The sequence below is a fragment of the Equus quagga genome, chromosome 11 (genome assembly GCF_021613505.1).
Source record: "Equus quagga isolate Etosha38 chromosome 11, UCLA_HA_Equagga_1.0, whole genome shotgun sequence".
NCBI classification, from domain to species: domain Eukaryota; kingdom Metazoa; phylum Chordata; class Mammalia; order Perissodactyla; family Equidae; genus Equus; species Equus quagga.
The window spans coordinates 91,221,081-91,241,069 of record NC_060277.1 but is presented as its reverse complement, the minus strand read 5'-3'; the positions used below and the strand labels follow the sequence as shown (position 1 = coordinate 91,241,069).

Sequence of the window (19,989 nt, the reverse complement as noted above, 5' to 3'; positions counted from 1 at the left end):
TGCATGAGGATTTGCTTGTTAGACAATGTGGAGACAGCTGACTAGGTTGTGGCTGTTGTAACTCTGAAAACCAGGACTTTGAGCCACTATATTCTCAAAAACAAAAGGTGAAATGTTGCTCAGGCCCTTCTCTACATTGTCAATGCTCTCTGTACTTACTGAAGATGCTAATAAAGAGAAAGAGCACAGGTTCTCTTGGTCAGACAGCTCTGAGCTTCCATCTGGCTTTGTCATTTACTAGTCCCGTATCCACAGAGCAGATTCTAGCCTGGGGCCTATCTGATTACGGAAAAGGAGTGGGTAATAACCACACTTCGTGAAATGGTTACATCTAAAAGCACCAAACAAGTGTCCAGCACAGAGCGAGCACTCATCAGAATGCACATTTAGTGCTCTCTTCCCTCCCTCTTTTGCCTCAACTGGTAACTTTGAAATAATCTTACAAACAGATTTAGGGGCCGTTGTTTCCTGTCTTCAGGCACATTCTGTGTTGAATAACGTTCACTCGTCTACCTGGTGACCTCTTAGACCCACCCCTGCAGAACTGCTGCTGTGTGGGCTTCATAAGGCCCGCTTCTCTCCCTTGGGTTTTTTCTAACTTTTGCTCCCCATGAGGCAAGGGAGTAGAACGTGCCCTGAGAGTTATTTCAAAAGTAATACGGCCAGGTCATTAGGATGAAGGGACAGCTCTACTGGAGAGAACGTCTTCCTCAAAACAGTACTTAATCTCATCTACCGCTCACCCCTTCTCTTTTCCCCACTCCACAATCGGCCATTAGACACATTTTACTAACTCCCAAAAAGCATACTTCTGTTCTCCCAGAGATCTCCATGTCCTTATTAAGCCAGTGAGTGTGAAGTAAAGATACTATCATCTGGGGCACACAGCTTTTTCAGGCCAGCCAGTTATCATTTTCATCAATTCCGATTACTACAAGGAAGTAAAACACCTCATTCACCAATAGGGTTAGACCCATGAAAGCAACATCATCTTCCATACTGTCAAGCTGAAGGAAAAATGAAAACTCTCTACTTCCTACTAAAAGGTTAATGAAGCTACTTGTCTATTTTATTCACTAATTCAAAGTCTTTCTCATTTCTCTAGCTGTCCCAACCATCCTGAAAGAAGAACTTTGAAGATGCCAACTCACTAGTTGATGAAATCCACTGCCTGAGTTTTCAACTGATCTGCGCTGTGAAGGTCAGCCAGGATGAGAATTTCTGCGGCGTTCTCCACGGAGAGGTTACTGCAGAGGGCATCCTCGCACATGACCTTTAAGCGCTCCAGGGCGTACTGTAAAACACAAGCACTGCTGTCGTCAGAGCAGGGACAGCTCCGGGCGGACTGCTGCTTAAGTGGTTTTCTTCAGCTGTACACCATGTAACCGGATACCTGAATGGAACTGCACAGGCCATGAGAAGGGTACTACTGCAAGGATAAAACATAACCATACTCCCGAGGCTAAATGAAGACAGCTAAATAAATTGCACAGCTGCCATTCAAGCTCTAAACTCTACCTGTTAGAAAAGTAGCAATTATGAAGTAGATGCACATTCTCAAGTTTACCCTGCCCCAGCTATGATTAGAGTGTGTCTTAAACCATCACCACCCATCCTTACAATGAGGCATTACTGTGCTTCAAGTCAACAGGGGCATTACATTTCGAATTTCTACAATCCTTTTATTTACAGCCAGCCCAGGGTGAAGCACAGTTCTTTCTACTTAAGCATTGTCACCAGCCCGGCAGGGTATCCCAACTGGCCCATCAGGCTGTGAAAAGGAGCCCTGTGGTGACTTTCACCAGCATCTCTGCCACTAGTTGTTCCTGAATGAGGGTCAACCAAAGGTCTCCTTTTAAATAGAAAAGGATAAACGGAGTCCTATTTTATTGGGGTTGAGGTTAAGATGCTCAGAACAGAAGAACAAAGCAACAGAGACCCTGGATCTAGTTTCAGTCTAAAAACTTCCTATTTTCCAACTAAAGGGTATAAACATTTTGGAAATGAAGGTTAATATTGGGCATATCTGATCCAGCTCATTTGTTTTGATGCAACTATACTACTTGTTCTCAAATATGAGATTATGAACTTAGTAAGGAACTTGAGGGATAAGGAGGAGGAACGGATAAAAGGAGGCACAACATAAAATGTCATTAATTAGTTCACAGGAGAATGGTTTGCTTGGAGGGTATCCACAGTCTCCGAATAGGTCCCATCTTGGGGGCCTCAGAACTCAATGACATAAGACCCCTCCAGGCTGAATCATGGCAATCAAACCAGGACAATTTTATTTTTATGAATTCTGGGGAGGCATATCTACTGGCATTGTGATCTCCTGCAGCAAAAAGAGAGTTTTATTGGTTTTGGTGCAGCTTTAATTTTTTACATTCGAGTAACTGGAAAACAGTTTCCATGGAAAACAGGAATGACACTAGGCAAGCAAGACATCGGGTTGCCGGTTTTGTTTTAAAAGGCTGGGAAAGGTTGAGTAAATGTTCAGTCTTTATACAGTTCTGCACGGAACAATCCTCTTATCCTTTCTCAATATATTCTTTTAAAAGGATTTTTTTCTGTGAATAGCTCCGATCCCCACTGCATAATTAGACAAAAGTAGCCATTCTTGTCCCTTGGGGGACAAAGTTTTTTTTCCCTTAATTATGCTTCTGAAAAACCTGCCTAATGGCAGTATTTACCCGAGAGATTGAAATTGTGTCTCCTAGGCCTGGCCGATGTGTTTTGTTTTGTTTTTGGTCTAATTACACGTGTCCCCAGGAGACTGGAAAAGCTCAGAAGAAGCTGTTTCAACCTCTTGGGTAAATTCTAGATGTTTAGAACCTTCCATGAAAGATTTCTTATTCTGCTTTCCTTAAGCTCAAAAAAAGGGGTAAAGGTAAAAATGTTTCCATATAAGATTGGAGCAAAGACTGTCTAACTGGAAATTCTGAATGGAATTTGGAAACACACCCTTCAGTTACTTCTCATTCATAAAGTTGAAGCACTGCCGTGATTCAACTGCTTTATCTTTTCAAAATGTAAGTTAACACATTGTACTGAAAATACCATTCTTGGAATGTCAATTCAGGCTGATCCCAAGTTCTGTGCACTTACTGGAGGATCCTAGTAGTTCTCTGGCTGAAGAGCAGGAAGGAAAACCCAGGGAACACAGATGTCTACCCCTGGCTCTGGGGATATACCACTCTGAGCCTCAGTATTTCTGTCTAAAAAGTGGGCCCTGTGTTACTACTCATCCTTATGGGAGTAGGAGGATGAGGGGGATAATAAACATCTGGTGTGCCTAAGCACAAGAGACCGCTGAAAAATCAGAGAGATGAGGTACAATCACTATAAACTCAAGTTTACGAAAAGCAGGCATTGGGCTGTGTCTTCTACCTCCCCAGAGCTCACAGTGAATCTTCCTACTGTCTCCACTGAAAGCAACATTCCTCCGGTAAGGACTAAGCCAGAATGGAAGGGTATGGAATGTTCACTTTGCTTAATTGTACTAATAAAGTCTTGAAAGGTGCTAAGAATACAGCTATTATTCAATCCTTTTCATCAGCAGCATTGATGGGGTTTACATGCCTCACTCCCTACAAACACTCCAAAAAGCTGATCATAAAGATCAAGCCTGCACTATAAACACAGGCCCTTCCCGCTGTCCTCGGGTGCAGAGGGAGGTAGAAGGGGCCCACTCCCACAGCAGCCCGGGAAGGCTCTAGCGCCCTCGGTCAGAGCCCGCGCTGCCCTGAGAGGGGTGCCGCAGCGGCACGGCAGGAAGAGAACCATCTTTCCCACAGGCTCTGTTGCTGGCTGGGTTTAAGCCCTTTTAACGCCCTTGCCTCAACCACCCTCAACACAAGAAAAGCTCCCGCAGGACAGACAGCAATCCTTTCACCCCCACCCAGTTGTGTTTCCTCAGACCACAGGGCTCTCTCTGCTATATCTACACAATGAAAGTCAGTTTCCCAAAGTTTGTTTTGGGGAGCACTAATCCCCAGAGGCAGTCCTTGAGGAAAAGGATTCCAGAGTTAACTACACTGAAGAAATGCTGACCATCACATTCCCTTACAGGAAACTCATAGGGCACACGAGTATAGTAAAGGATCTGAGAAATCCTGCAGTGAAACAGAGACACACAACTCCCTGATTGGACTCGGTTAAAAGCAGTGTTTCATTAACCTTCCCCCCATCCCCACCTTATTTTGGGAAGCACTGGCCTGTTCTTTTAGGTAATCCCCAATATTTTCTTGACTCTAAGATCCACATTTTTATTTTCATACTTTAACATCTCTCAAACCAAAACGTGTCTTACAATCAAAGTATACATTTACTACAGTAGTATCTCTTTTTTCCCCAAAGAGCTATTAATCACCTTATAATTTTCAATATGGTATATTTCAATAACTACTTAGGTAAAAGTTGAAAATGATAACCATGACACTGGATAAAAGATTATTCTCTTACTGACAAAGTTTACATAAAAGCTAATGAACTCAAGAACATTTTTAAAATTATAAAGCCAAATTATAAACTATAACTCCAAATGTGAGTATTATCTGAATCTTTAATATCACTGTGGTTAAGTTTGAGATGGGGAAGTAAAGAGAGAAAAACATCAAACTTATCCTTCTTTTCCATAGTTTGCGTGACCATATAATTTACCATTCAAAGCAAGACACTTCTGAAATAAAAAGGGTGCTATCAATACTTGTGCTGGAGAACAAGTGTAACCAGGACCATCCTGGCCAGATTAAGACGCGGCTCCTCTTACCCACAAAGCAACACAGAAGCCCCATCATGACACTCAAGAAGTCACAGAAACTCCTCATCTTGGGATATTTTTCTGTTCTTATCTCACCTTATCAGCAGCTGCCAGTAAATCATCAGCCATTTTGTCGAGGTTCGGAGCCTTCCCCGTGTAAATGAAGCACATCATTTCCTTAAAAACTTCAGGCTCCACATCATTGATTTCAACCCGATTCTATGCCAGAAAAACTGAAAATGAGAAACATTCCAACAGAACAAAATCCCTAAACAATTTTCATGATTTTAAGCTCTGGTGAGGAGAAAAGCTGATATCATTTAAAATCTAACACGAATGGGGGCCAGCCTGGTAGCGTGGTGGTGAAGTTCGTGTGTTCCACTTTGGCGGCCTAGGGTTCGCAGGTTTGAATCCTGGGCACAGACCTATACACTGGTCATCAAGCCATGCTGTGGTGGCATCCCACATACAAAATAGAGGAAGATTGGCAGAGATGTTCAGGGACAATATTCCTCACCAAAAAAAAAGAAAGAAAAAAGAAATGTTAAAATCTAACATGAATGGAAAATTTCTCTTTGCCCTGTTTGATTATAACAGCCTTTTCTCCCATCATACATACCACCTTTGTTTTCTTATATACAACAATAAGACAACTATGTTTTTGATTTGTCACCTTTTTTTTTCTCCTGAGGAGGATTCGCCTGAGCTAAGATCCATTGCCAATCTTCCTCTTTTTCTATGTGAGCTGCCACCACAGCACAGCCACTGACAGAAGAGTGGTGTAGGTCTGTGCCTGGGAACTGAACCCTGGCTGCTGAAGCAGAAGCATGCCAAACTTAACCACTAGGCCTCCAGGGCTGGTCCTTGTCACTTTTCCTGCCCTGAGTAGAAACACATATCTAATACTCTCACCCAAAGCTCTGTGCCTGGGACAGAGTGAGACTGCTTTATCTAGAATGCTTCCGGACCACCTCTCTGCTCTCAGAAAGTGTCTGTTCAGGGAATCATACTCCATTTTAACAACACATAAGAAAAAAATCATTAGGAAAATAAACCTGCTGCCAAACTAGGAAATCATCTGAATCTAGCCATCTAGCTAAAAAGACATATCTCCCTCCGGTTACATACCTTTTTGCTCTCCTCCATTTCATGCTCAAACATGGCACTAAAAACTGGAGAACGAGCTACAAAGTGAGAGGGAAACAGAGGCAGATACGGTTATCACACTGAAATCTCCTGGTTCTTCTGTTATGAAGAAGAGAGCATTCTCCTTCTGTCCTGTTGCTACAGGAAAGGGTCTTAGCCTCAAATTACACCAGAATTATAAAATTCTTTTCTTCTTATAATACATCAAAATCTGAATAATTACAACACATAGGGGAAAAAAGTCACTACTTTCAAAATAATTTCTTATTAGCTCCATCCCAACCATTTATATTTCAAGGAAATTACTCAAATTGCCTATGTTGGATGACAATGATATCCTCTGGGTAGATATGGGGGTTCAAACGGAAAGCCCTTCATGGTGTAAGCAGGGTGTCTTAACAGCTGGACTTTTGCCTGGAACAACGACACCTACTTTCTCCATCTCCAGGGACCACACAGCAACGAGGTCAAGAACCGGGCTCAGTGGCATCCACTAACTAGAGGGAGCGCGTGCTTGTTTTCAGCTGGTTGTCTGTTCCTCCAAGCCAGGCGTTCTCAACAGAGATGAGAGGCCCAAAGAGGCGAAAAAATCTTAGCTATCACAATCGCTGGCAGCCCTTCAAAGCTCAATCCTACCTCAAAAAATCTCAATCCTTAGTATTTAATGTCTCTCATTAGGTATAATTTAATTTTTTCCCTTAGGGGTGGGGATAATAAGAACAGGTTGAGATACAGCATTCTAATCCATGCCCATTCTAGTCTAATAGAGACTATGAAAAATAAGTAAGCCTAATTTCAACCATGAAAGTAATAAAATGGCTAAGAACTCAAATTTTATCATGTTGTCCAATAAATCAAGGGTTTTGGTGAAAGTTGAGACTACCAATCTCTACCTAAGAGAGGAGGAACAGATGGAATACATAGTAGGACTTTGATCTATAGTTTATATCAGAAAGGACTAGTTTTAGATCTGCCATTTTCTAACCACATAATCTTGGGCAAATCACTTAACCCTCTGAGCCTCAATATTTTAATCTATCCCAAAAGGATATTAATTCTCACTGTTCTTATCTCAGAAGGGTTATAGAGTATAAGGTACTAAATAAATACCTTACAGCAGTTGAATACTAAAGTGCTGGTGCTTTTAATAAAGAGAGAAGGATCCAAAGCAGCGATACACTGAGAGGGCCTTCAGCAGATAGACAGAAGCTGATGCTATGAGAACAAACAAAATCACCCGGGGAAATAAGGAGAGTGAAAAGGGAACTGAGGCAGACCCTCAGGGAACACCAATGTTTGAAGGGATAGGTGAAGAAGAGTGAGGCTATTACTATTAGAAGTAGCCAGAGAACCAGGAGAAAACCAGGAGAAAGGAGTCAAATAATATATGAATTAAAGAGTCCCTCAAATTTAGGAACTAGCAGGTCATATAATGTTAGAAAACTGCTTTCACGGCATGGAGGTAAACTGAGGATAAGTGGGAGGAAAGGAGGAGAGACAGTGAATGTGCTAACTCAAGAAACTTAGCTCTGGAAAAAAAAGAAAAAGAGAGAGAGAGAGAGGAACTAGAGGGAGAGGCCTGAGCCTGTTTCCAGGCTGACGGTAAACAGGCAATAGGAGAGAGAGATGGGGAAGACACCAGACAACAAGGTATAACTGGCAGAGCACAGCTTCTGAGAAGGCAGCAGGGGGTATGAAGCAGAAGTAGAAAACACAGTCGGCTTTGGACATGAGGAAGAACAGCTCCTCCACTGAGAACGCAGGGAAAATGCCGTTAAGGTGAGAAGCAAGAGCTAAGGGAGAAGGACCTCGATCTTCTCGTGGAAGAAGTAGCAGGGTCATCTTCCAGTAGTTGGAGATTAAAGGAGAGTGGTAAAGGTCTGAAGTACCTATTACTGAGAAAACGAAAGGGAGTGGACTACGTTTCTGTAGAAAGAGTCCTGGCAGGGCTGAGGGCCCAGCTGAGCGTGGAGACACTAACCGAGGACTTAGCGACTTCCTATAGCAATACACAGTAACACCTAGTTGCGAGAGGGGGCGGGAAGAGGGCCACATTGAGCCAGGCTGACGTTTTGCTAGGTGCATATTTTAGAATGACAGAGCTGAGGGTCTTGGTAATACATCTGTTGCCTGAAGCTTCCTGTGATTTCCTCTTACAGACTCTATGGTCTGAAAAGAAGTTTGTGTCTGATTGCTATACTTTCATGTGAGGTAAATTCAGTCCTGACTTATCAGTTCCTCTTCCGTCAGTATTTCTGGTCTTAAAGACCAAGGGCCTATAATTGAAGCAAGCGGATCCTCCATATCACTGGCAACATTCTCATTCTTCTAGTATCAAAGAGAGGGCCAAGACCTCCAGGATTGGGGACGTAGCTAGATGGCGGTTTGGTCCTGAGTCCAGAATCCTCTCCATTACATCCTAAGCCCCTGTTTAGAGGCTGACACCTGCTCTTAACCACTGTTTGGACATCTACTCTCTAGGTGCAAAGGCATTCAATACACATCATCATCCACTCCTTGAAAATCATGGCCTAAGTCCACTACAGACAGGAAAAACAGAAATACCATTTTTACAGAGCAGCCTTTTTGGTTATGACAACTCATGTTGCCACAATATAAAAATATTATTTAGTTGCAGCTTTTTTACACTAGTTCAAAAAGTTCGAGTTACTCAAAAGGCAATTACACAGCCACTGTTTTTCCTTGTTTCACCAAAACTAAATTTCCCCATGAATAAATACCAACCTGCTAAGATAGCTTTGTGAGCCTGGAACTCCTGGCCAGCAACACACAAACAACAGTCTGTGAACCGGGAGTTCTCCCACAGTCCTCCTAACTCATCTGCCAACCGGCACTCAGGAACCTTCACCATATTCATGGTATTCTGGCCAGAAATGTTGACAGAATCTTGCACCACACTCACCTGTAAAAGACAAGGAAACACAGTCCAAAGCTTCTGTTACCAAGAATTTTTTTCCCAGCAGGAGAGATGACTTTTACCTTAATCCTATAGTATACTCGATACTAACGTTAGTCATGCTCCCTTAAAACCAGCTGCACAAATCAAGGCTTTATCCTCTGGATCAAGTAATGTCCAATCTATGACAATCATACTCATTCCACACCATCTCAGGACAACGCGGAGAGGGCCCCACAAATCTCCTTCTCCTCCAACTTCTAATAAGCTCTGCCTCTCCTGCCCTGAAAAGCCGGGCAAAGCCACCAGAGGAAAAAGATGTACAGAAACAAATGATAAACCTCAAGTATTTACTTTATCCTGTCTTAAGCAAAAGGTTAAATACAAAGAACTCCTATAGAAACTACCATTTAAGTTAAACTCTCTAGAGAAAAGAATCTAATAAGCCTAAAGCGCTTCAGTTATTTTAGTCTGGAACATGAAAATAAAATACAGCTTCTACAGGGCCTGGGAAATAATTGGCACCTCCTCACAAATGTTAGTTTAATGAACAGAACTGGGCTTGGAAGATCCTTCTGGTCATGATAACTGGGTGAATATCCCACACCATTTACACTCTTACTTAGTCATTTGTGACAACGACATACAAGATGGCCAGCTCTAGCTAGACATGCATTTAGAATTTTGGAACAGAATGACGGCAACAGGTTTATAGAGGGATCCAACATGCCACTGTGGCTTCAGCAGCAGCATGTTTTAACCAGCTGAATTTACTGAACTATTCAGCTTAGATAAAAACCCAGGTAACTTCTAGATGGATCAGTGAAACTCAGAAAAATCTGTTAGGACACCAGATACAAGGATTTATAAATCATATAACATTATATAATAAGAGTAAGCTACCACACTGAAGATAAGACCTAGCAGATGAGTCTTCTGCCTAACAACCATTGCTGCGCTTCATCTCCTACATCACATTAGGTTAGAAATGTTATAATCAAAGGAGAATCCACAAACCTTGAGAATCAGCTCCCCACTCTTGCTCGATGAGAAAGACAGCTTAGGAACATCTTAAATGACCCTTTTAACCTTCGGGATGCAAGTCATCCCTTAAATGCAGTCATAAACCCAGAGGCAAAGTTAACGCCCCATCCAAATGACCCATAGTCCCTTCTGTGTAGGAGTGAGATATTTACTATCAGGTCAAGAAATTTATTTATTTGTTTAAAACTAGCCATTATGGTCTTGAGCAATGAAGCAGCCAAGTTAATCAATTATGAATGTGCTTAGCATTAGTAGCACATTTATCAGAGTCAGATTACAACATTATTTTAATAACCCAGGACCCAGCACAAACCACCCTACAGAGATTCTCTCTTGTCCTGCGTAAGATCTCTAATTTGGTTCAGCCACTTTCTCACATTAACACCCTCACTTCTTTGACAATATTAACACCGAAAGTAGAAGTTGCCTGTTTCTAGTTATAGCTTCAAAATACTGTTGATTAAAAAAAGGGAAAAGATCAATTAAATCCAACTTCCTCATAGGGAATAGCAGGAATCTCTTGGGATGGCCAATGAAGGGAATGGAAAATGCTTTTGGCACTGGGTTCCTAAGCTTGAATTAAACCAGGTTGACAGGAGCCCAAAGTCATTAACACTTGATGGCAATTTACTACACTGAGTAAAATGAATTGGCAAGAGCTAAGCTGAATTTCAAACTACAGTTACCAGTGGACCCTCTGCCGGTTAAAGGTATGCTTGGTAATGAGTAGAGCCCAAGGACCGTGACTCCTCTCACTGGGGCAGTTTCTCTCTCTAGACAGACAGGAACACAGCAAGAAGGAGAATGTACCTTCACTGTCTGAGCCAGACTCATTCTGCAGATATATGGATGCCTGGAGTCTCCAGAGCTCTGAATGTCTGGCACCTCTTACCAACATTAAATACGCTTAATTAAAAATAAATTTTAAATGGCATTCACAAATGAGTCTTCAGAGCCCAAACTTTTAACTTAGAAAGGGATTGTTTTCCTCTGCAAATGATGATGCTAAAATGAGACCATTTTGAGAAAAACTAAAGATTTTTTTAATGCCTATAAAGTTGACTATGGAGACTCATTCAGAATTGCAGCTGTGAAGATGACGTGACTGTGACATTTATGTCGTCTTATAAATGACTGCATGAAAATGTCTCAGGAAGGCTGTATAATCCCCTAAATTTCAAGCTGTAAAAGGGTCTTACTTTGAGTCTATTCCTTTTCTTAAAAAAGAAATTTCCATAAAAGACTATAAAGATTGTGCCAATTCTTGTACATTTTACCTAAACATAAAAAGTCTAAGTAAAACCAATGGAAATATATTTTTAAAATTCTATATAATTAAAACAATCAAGAAAAAAATAGACTGCACGTGGATTGTTTATAGAGCAGCACTATTTCTAATCAAAAGACTAGCAACAATCTAAATGTCCATCAACAAGAGAATGAATTAAACTGTTGTATATTCACACAACAGACTATTAAACAGCACTAAAAATGAATGAACTATAGAACTATAGTTACATCCACAATAATAATGTAAAAAAAGCAAGTCCTGGATGACTATATACAATCTGACACCTTTTTATAAAGCTGAAAACCAGACCAAACCTAAATAATAAAGTATTGTTCAGGCATACAAATAATTAAGAAGGGAATGATAACATACAATTCAAAATAGCTATTAATTATCATCCTCTCAGTAGGGAGATAACAGGTCTAAGGAATAAAGGAGAAGCACACACAGGTTAGTTCCAAGTTACTGCTGGTGTTGGGTTGGGTGGTAGGTTTACATTATCATGTTTTATAACCTGTTATACTGTTACACATTAAATCATCATTTTTGTAGGTCAAGAACAATCAAATAGTAGCTTTTTCATACAGTTCAACTAATATATCCAAACAACCCATTGATAAAATGATAAAAAGGAAAAAAAATAAATGGACCCACATATTTAAAATTTGGCAAAAACACATATTCCCAAGCTATGTTTGAGAAAGAAAGAAAGATGTTTTAAGAGTTAACTATTGATTAGCTATTTCATATTTCAACTTTAATTACAACAATACAAAGAGGCACTAGAATCTTCCACCTGTCAAAGCATATACAGTGAAGACAGTGAAGGTGGAATACATGCGTCTTTATTACTAACAGCTACTCGTTTTCAGTATAAATAAATGGAGAGAAGGGTCAACACAACTGAAACATTTTTCATGTAGATTTTCTGTGGTCCAAATTATTAAAGAGAAAATTAAAAGTGTAATACAGCTTTCCTGATTCTCTCTTTGATTACCAAAATAAATACTCTCTTTTAAGAAAACTTCGTAGAGTTGATGTTTCCTTGGGTGAATGGCATTCAGCTCCGCTTAGTGTAGCACAGCAGACTAAAGATGGAAAACAGAGAGCTGACATGGCCCTGACGCCAGTTTGCTGCACAATGTTAGGAAAAATTACCTGACCTCCTTAGGCACTGCTTCTCTCCCCAGTAACAGGAAACGAAGATAACAGAACTAACCTAGCTGAAAGAATTGTGATAAGACACAATTCAGGGAATGCTTTGAAAATGCTCCAAATACATTAACGAAGCAATATCAACTTGGAAGAGTCGCCACATTTCCTAACAGTCAGACAAACACATCACTGAGAAATGAAAGTGAACCCAGTACGGCACTTTACAAACAAGACCATCCATTTGGCATTTTCAGAGTTTGCAATCTAATTTCATTTAAATATTCATTAACAGAAATACCACTGAAATAAAGCCCAAACACACAAAGGTATGATTCTCAGTCTTTCACCTTAGGATTCCCTCTCATGGCCTCCGGGAAGAGCCCCCAAAAATCCATGAAATGACTGCACTTATTGAGTCAGGATAGCACAGAAGTGCCTAGGCCAAAGGCTGAGTGAGGAATGGAGTAGTGGAGTACTCATAACCTAAATTTGTATGTGGACATCAACCTCATAAAAGCCTCTAAATAATATGAAAATACTAACCAATAATTAATAAAATATAAACATGACCTAAGATAAACTTGTTTATAAATATTCCATTGATAGAAGGGAGCAACAGGTCAAAGGGATAGAATTTGCACCAGAGGATGATCCAGCTTTGAAAAGCGCTAGGAACTTGGACGAGCTGCAGACATTTTTAAAACCCACGCATCCAACACACACCCCCACGCAACCGTCTTGCAATGCTGAATGCTACTAAGTCCACAGAGAGCCTTGGAACAGAAACGAGTCTCACTAGGCACAAGCCCAAGGATGAGAAGCAACACTCAGCACCTGTGGCTGACAGAGAAGTGTGAAGGGAACAGATGGCACACCTGGTCCGATGGTAAGAAACCGATGGCATCAGCAGAACCCAGCAGACGCTTCCCTGTTCAACATCTCCTCATTTCCAAAGTGTCATCTCACTTCCCTTCTAAGTCAGTAAGGCAAATCTAAACTTAACCACAGGATTTCTCCTAAGAGAATTTCATATGCGGAAGCGAAGGGAGAGCGAGCCTTAGACTTAACCACAAGACGAGAGACTGCCAAGTGAGGGCAGGCTAAATGGTTTCCAAATCAACGTCAATACAAGGGTTGGAGCAGCTGGAATGGATTTTCTGGGGAGGAGGAGAGGAAAGCACATGAGCGAGGCTGGACCCACTGTGGACTTGAAAATGCTGCAATAAAGGTTATGGCATTGCCTAAAACACCAGATGCAATATTTAGAGGCGATGTCTCTTCCTTCAGAGAACAGTTCAAAGTTGGCTTTCATTTCCAACAGAAATTAGAATTTTCCATTATTTTTACATTTTTCTGAAATATAGGTCTCTAGGATAGGCAAAGATTAAATGACAGTCTGTTCATATAACATCTAACCTCATACAAAATCACCTAATTGTTCTCATTTCTTCACTTGGGCAACTGAGTGTGATATGGAATTCAAATTTTACTTTCATGCAAAAAAACAACTACAACATTTTATGTACTTATATATATAGAAGGCATAACTTTAGTATTTCCTTCTTTTACTTAGCAATTACCAAGGAGAAGGAAGTAACTATTAAGCAAACTGTATTTTTTATATTCAGCGTGGTATTTTAATAAACTACACCTCCAAAGTTTTCTAATCACCAGCAACTACTCTGTGGAAATACTCAATGAGCTGTGACTCAGAAAAAAAGCTGGCCACTGCTGGCCAGGCCTCTTCTGCAAAAAGGCAAGATTCCTAAGGGACACCCTTCCCAGCCGCACAGGTGGTGATATGCCTTTGGAACTGTCATTAACTCACAGTGTGACCCTATTATTTGATAGAGCACACTGGCAGTTGGGGAATTTGCCTGCATCCTCCCCATGAAAATACAATGGTCATCTCATCAAGTGCTGCTGCTCAGGAGTGGTTCCTTGATCATGCAATGTATAGGGAACACTACCATCCCAGCTGACTGAAGGTTTTATTCAATTATTACGCTGTAAGCTTATGAGTATTTATAAATGTACTGATAACAGCATGAAACAACTAATTGGCATATATTCATTAAAGAAACCACTTTCCAACTCACTCTCGGTTTGGGAATTGTACTTCGAGGCTTCCCTGTAAACATGAGAAAGGCTCATAGGTCGTTTGTGAGAGAAGGATTCCCTTAGCTAACTAGAGATAATTCTCCTGGCAAACAAGTTAGAGAGCTTTACACAGCCTTCACTCTAGAAAAAATGGTTCCTACCTTCCTATTTCACAATTACTCCAGTAAGACAAACCAGAGCCACTCAACTCCTGATGTGAGTCATCTAGTTCAAAGAGCAGAAAAGGCAAATGCTCTGTAGTCAAACACGCGTGGACTTCATACTCAAGGAGAAGTCAGAAAGTTTAAGGAACAGATATACATATCTGTTTGCTGGCCATTCTCCTCAGCTTGAAGTGACAGTCCTTCTAAATGTTATCTGAAAAAACCCACAATGAAAAAGCCAGAATCTTGACCTAAGCAACTCAAAAATCACACATACCAAGATAGTGCACAATCTTTGTTTGTAAGAACAGTAACAAATGGAAAGCTGAGGTGCCCAACAACCTTGAAATCATGACAATTTTCAATCAGTCACATAAATGACGTGTGTGCGGTGCCACTCCACTTGGGGATTTTTCTCACTTTCTATCCCTGATACAATACAACTAAGCCTACCAAACCCACCAGGTCTGGGAATTGCTAGTCTCACAGTGGGGTAAAAGGACTCACCTCACAGAAGAGGGTAAGCTTGTCATCAGGGAGAAGCCCGTTGGCCTCATCCAAGAGAAAATCTCTACGGATGAATTTTTTGAATCCCCAGTCTTTGCCTTGCACAAACCTATATGCCCGTTGACTCTCTGAGGTAAAAAAAAAAAAAAAGTTATATTTAGGGTTACTCATAAAAAAACCGATCAGATCCACAACTTGTCAGTGTATATAGTTGTTGTACGTGAAAATAAGCTGTTGAACAAAGAGGAGAACGTTTACCCATAGCTTTGGTTTCTTCTCCCTTGGCATTCAGGATAGAGAATTTGAATTTTGCCCGAACTTCACTCTTCGGACAGCTGACCAGTAACAGGTAAAGTGACAGGTAATCTTTACTTTCTTCATCTAGCCCTTTTGGGTTTACTCGCAAACACCTGTCCAAAACAGATAGGAAAAAAAAAATGTCGAAAGCATCCATGTTTATAGGCTTGTGAAGTGATAGGAGGGAACTAGAATCAAAATCAAGAGAGGGAGATACTAAAAAAACAAGAACAAAAACCCAGGCCCTATACCAGGAGATTCTGATTCAGTAGAATAACTACTTGGGAACCACTTTCCTAGAGCAACCCGAGTCACCTTTTAAAAAGGAACAATCAAAATAAAGGGGCATTCTTTAATGAATGATGCACACCATAATAAAAAAAGAACTTCTGAAAAATAAAGGGGCACCCTAGAATCTGACAACACATCCTGCCTTTTCCTCATAATCTCCCAAATCACTCTTTTCTCCCCCTAAAATATTTTAAAACTCAGCCTAGTCTCACTCTATTCTTATGCTCAATTTCAGGAAAGGCGGCCCCTTATTTTGTCAGGACTTTGGCAAAACCATGAAAATAAATGTCAGTGAGTCCTTTAATATCACCTTGAGAGAGAAAAAGTATTCTAGAGAAATACGTGAATAGTACATAATCCTTTACAGATACTTTATCAATCTAGCAATAATATTCTAAGATTAAAATAAAGGAGGCAGTACGAAGGAAGCACAAAAGGAAACTCCTATTACCCAGGGTAGAGTTCCAAGATAGGCTTCTCCATAGTGTCAAAGATGCCAATCTGTTACCAATGAATCAAAACAAAATATAGACAGAATTTAACCGTTCGACTGAGTTAAGTTGCAAATGTCATTAGCTGAAGGGCATGTGGTTCAGACACTGCTTCTACCGCATATAATACATAGGCCATATGTATCCTTAGGCCTTGCCAATGTTATGGCACCTCTCTCAGACAGGTGGCCCAATCCAGTGCCTCTCTAGGGAGTGCATATGCCACATACATCACTATACATTGTGCTAAAGATGTAGATTTAAACATAATGCCTAAGAATAGTATTCTCTCCGCACCTAGGAGTACACTGCTTAACGTACATAGCTAAAAAATACTAAATGATGGAGACTTGTTTAACTCCTCAGAGGGTTATCAGAGGTCAAAAGTGGTGGTTCGCAGACATGTGTTCTGGTCTTTGCAGTAAGCACTCGGTTGTATCCTTAACTGCCTGCTCCTGGTCAAGAGGACACACGGTTTGGATGGGACTGACCCCCACTCCCAGATCCTATTCCCTTTGCCACAGGACTAACCGAGAGAACCCAGATTTAAACCAATCAGTGCCTGTATGATGTATTCTTGGCCACAGTTAGTTCACCGAAAGTTCAAAGACTTTTGTTGGATGGTGGTGGGTTATGCCCATTGCTACTGCCAGTCATCCTTCAACCATAAGGGAAGGGAGACCTGAGATGTCCAACAGTGTGAAGAGCACAGCAGAGAGAAATGGAGTCCTTAATCTAACCAGTGGGCTGCTGGATCAAACTACTTTTGAACCCATCCGACACCCTGGGCACTCCAGTTACATAAGCAAATAAACCTCCTTTATTGTTTAAAAACAGGCAATTTAAAAGTCAGCAGATATTGTGTTAAAATCTAGATTTTTTGCTTTTCTTGAAAACTCAGAAAATTTGGTAGCCCTTATTCACACATAGCTGTAGTCAGCTGGAGCTGAGCAGCCACCATCCCTTTTAGAAGGACACTCATTCGTTTGCCAAGTGGTCAACACTCATACCGTGGATGGATATCACTTGCAAACACTGGCCCTCTTCAGTCTTTTACATTACCCTACAGCCATTTGAGTTTGCTGATCCCTGATACACTCACTGAATTAATTCAACAAATATCAGTGAGCATCTGCTATGTGCCAGGCACTGGGGAATACATTCAGAACAAATTCCCAGCCTTCAAAGATCTTACATTCTAGTCAGTCTCCCATAAAACCAAGCAAAGCAGGCAACTTTCAGAAAAATTTTTACAGCTACATATATTCCTCACCATTTCAGTTTATCATTGGCTCCTGATGAAAAGGTTGAACTTTTAATGACTTCACCCATTTCCTCCCGGCAAAAGCTAAAGTTATTGATGGTCCACATGTAGGAGAATTTCACTACTTTGATCTGTTGATAGAAAACCAGAAAGCAATTAAATAGGAAGTGGGCAAACTGACAAACAGGCTGACGATCGGATCGTTGTTTCCCCTCCCTCCCTCTGCATGATCTCCATAGGAAGATAGCACTGTGTGGCCAAAAGGGCGCCTCAGCTTTTTCCATCCCTCATCCACATTTTAAGAAATCGCACAGTGACCAACTGCTTTCATAACTTTTCTCAGCTTCTGAGAAACACTGGATGAGTGAGAAAAACACAGACAGGGTTGGGAAAGCAGATGATAAAGCCATACCTAAAATCAGCCTCTGCTCAGAGCAACATCGGACAATTAGATGTTGATGCCACTGCCTGGGGTTGCAAATCTCAAGCCTGGTTTCCCCCTGAGCTGCACACAGAGGAACACATTTCCATCAAGGGGGATGTAAGTGGATCTAGTTTCAAAGAGTCCCCCTTTATCCTCCAGTAAAAGACACTGGCCTAGGACATTCAGATTCCAAGAGGGAAAACAAGGAATGGAAAGCTGACAAGTACTTTATCTGCTATGGCAGTTATGTCCCAGAGAAAGCAGGAAACTCAACGTAGAAAAGAAATCTTATTCCTTTCATCCCCCCAAATCCTCCCAAGATGCAAGATTTCCAGGGTGAAAACATGAACTTACCTGTGTGTAGCACCAGCTCTCAGCTACAGGGCCACTCGACATTTCTGCCGGAGGTGGAGGACTTGGAACTCTTGACATCGCCAGTTTGAAGGTTAAACAAGATTTCCAAAGTCAGGGGACAAAGATTTCGCTGCTCTCTTCACCCTAAAACCCACCCAAGAAGCAAGAGGATGTTATTAGATTAATGGTCTACTATCCTACTATCTGTCAGACCTTCCAGAGACTGGAAACTTTGTCTCCTGCCTAGAAAGCTCTCCCCTTATCATTCAAATGGCTCCTTAGCATGAAATGTTAACCTCAGAGAAGATTATCTAATCTAAAGTAGTCTCTTAGTCACAATTTTAATCTTCTGCATAATACTTAACACTATCTTACCAAATGAATTTACTCAAAAGACACATAAAGTACATCCTTAAAAAGGCTGCATAAAGAGGAGAAAGCACAGTGAACACCAACACAACTTTGCGACTGGCTCCTTCCCTTGTGGTACAAACACTACTCCAAAGGAAATGACCTATTACCTCTCTAACTGCTGTCTCATCTTCTCCTACGCTTCACTGCAGACTTCAAGGCAGTCTTCTATTCCTCAACCCATTGCTAGCTGCTCTCCTCCAGGGGAACATTTACCCCTTTCCCAGATGTGTTCCTTTCTCTGCAGCACTAGAGATCTCTCCCCACTTACACTCCGTCACTATGCGATTTTCCAGATGCTTCTTGCTCTCTGTTTCATGCTCATTCCTCAGTCTCTTTTATTGGATTCTCTTCCTCCTCTATTGTTCCCATGGTTTCATCCTCATTTTTCCAATCTACATTCTCTTTCATGGCAATTTTATCCCCCCCAACATTGTCAAATTTCTACCTTCATACAAATGTTTCCCAAATCTCTCTAACCATGACCTCTCTCATAAGCCTCAGACCATTTCAAATAACTACTATACATCTCAACAGGGTGTCCCAGTAGCAAATCAAAATCCAACTCCAAATTCTCCCCTCCCGGGCCTTTCTAAACGCAAAAGCCATTAAAAAATTAGTGAATTTGGTTACAATTTTTAAGTACCATAAACAAAATTGAAAAAAAAAAGTTGGCAACCCATGACAAAGGGATTATTTTATTAATACATGAATTGATAAAATATTTCTACAAAATCAGTAAGAAAAAAGCCAACTACCTTATAAAAATATTGTTCACAGAAATAAGATGGCTCAAACATTTTACACCTATCAGACCAGCAAGAAAAAAAATCAACCATACCACATATGGGGATATGGGAACTCTCATATACTGCTGGTGAGACTATAAACTACCCAAGGGAGAAAATTCTTTCCTGAACACCTGGTTTGTTTTCAGCATGATCATGTTGCCCTCTTTGCTTGGCTACTAGGAAGCCCTGAGACAAATTTGTGACCCACCTCTTGAAAGCATAGGTTGATAGGCTTGTTCTATATGCTATATTCTATATAAGATCATATGTTCATTCTATAATAGTTTTATTATTTTCTTAATGTTATTCACTTTGCTCTAATTCCCTCAACTGTTTATTTTACTCTTTTAAATGTTAAGTATTTCTGGAAACTGCCTCAAACCCTTTGTAGAAAGAAGTATAAATGAATAACAAAAAAAACCCACTCAACTCACACATTCTGGCCACTTAAGTAATAAGCATGGAGGGGGATTAATAAGATATAGTCACACCCTCACTTCGTAATGCCATTGGCATTACCAGAGTCCTCATTAGTTTTAAATACCATCCTAAAGGCATTTACAACTGAAGTATTCCATGT

At 40.8% G+C, this 19,989-nt stretch overlaps 1 protein-coding gene across 3 annotated transcripts in view; it reads right to left on the bottom strand.

The window, feature by feature from the left end:
- SPOP (speckle type BTB/POZ protein) overlaps window positions 1–19,989 on the bottom strand; it is a 61,307-nt gene that overhangs the window by 1,404 nt on the left and 39,914 nt on the right. For all 3 annotated transcript variants that reach the window (XM_046676210.1, XM_046676209.1, XM_046676208.1), the window contains 8 exons: window positions 18,208–18,351; window positions 17,439–17,560; window positions 15,345–15,496; window positions 15,087–15,214; window positions 8,654–8,831; window positions 5,891–5,946; window positions 4,859–4,981; window positions 1,152–1,294 (listed from right to left, as the gene is read on the bottom strand). In XM_046676210.1, the coding sequence (XP_046532166.1) occupies window positions 1,152–1,294; window positions 4,859–4,981; window positions 5,891–5,946; window positions 8,654–8,831; window positions 15,087–15,214; window positions 15,345–15,496; window positions 17,439–17,560; window positions 18,208–18,285 (980 nt within the window). In that variant the 5' untranslated portion in view covers window positions 18,286–18,351. The remainder of the gene's footprint in view (window positions 1–1,151; window positions 1,295–4,858; window positions 4,982–5,890; window positions 5,947–8,653; window positions 8,832–15,086; window positions 15,215–15,344; window positions 15,497–17,438; window positions 17,561–18,207; window positions 18,352–19,989) is intronic.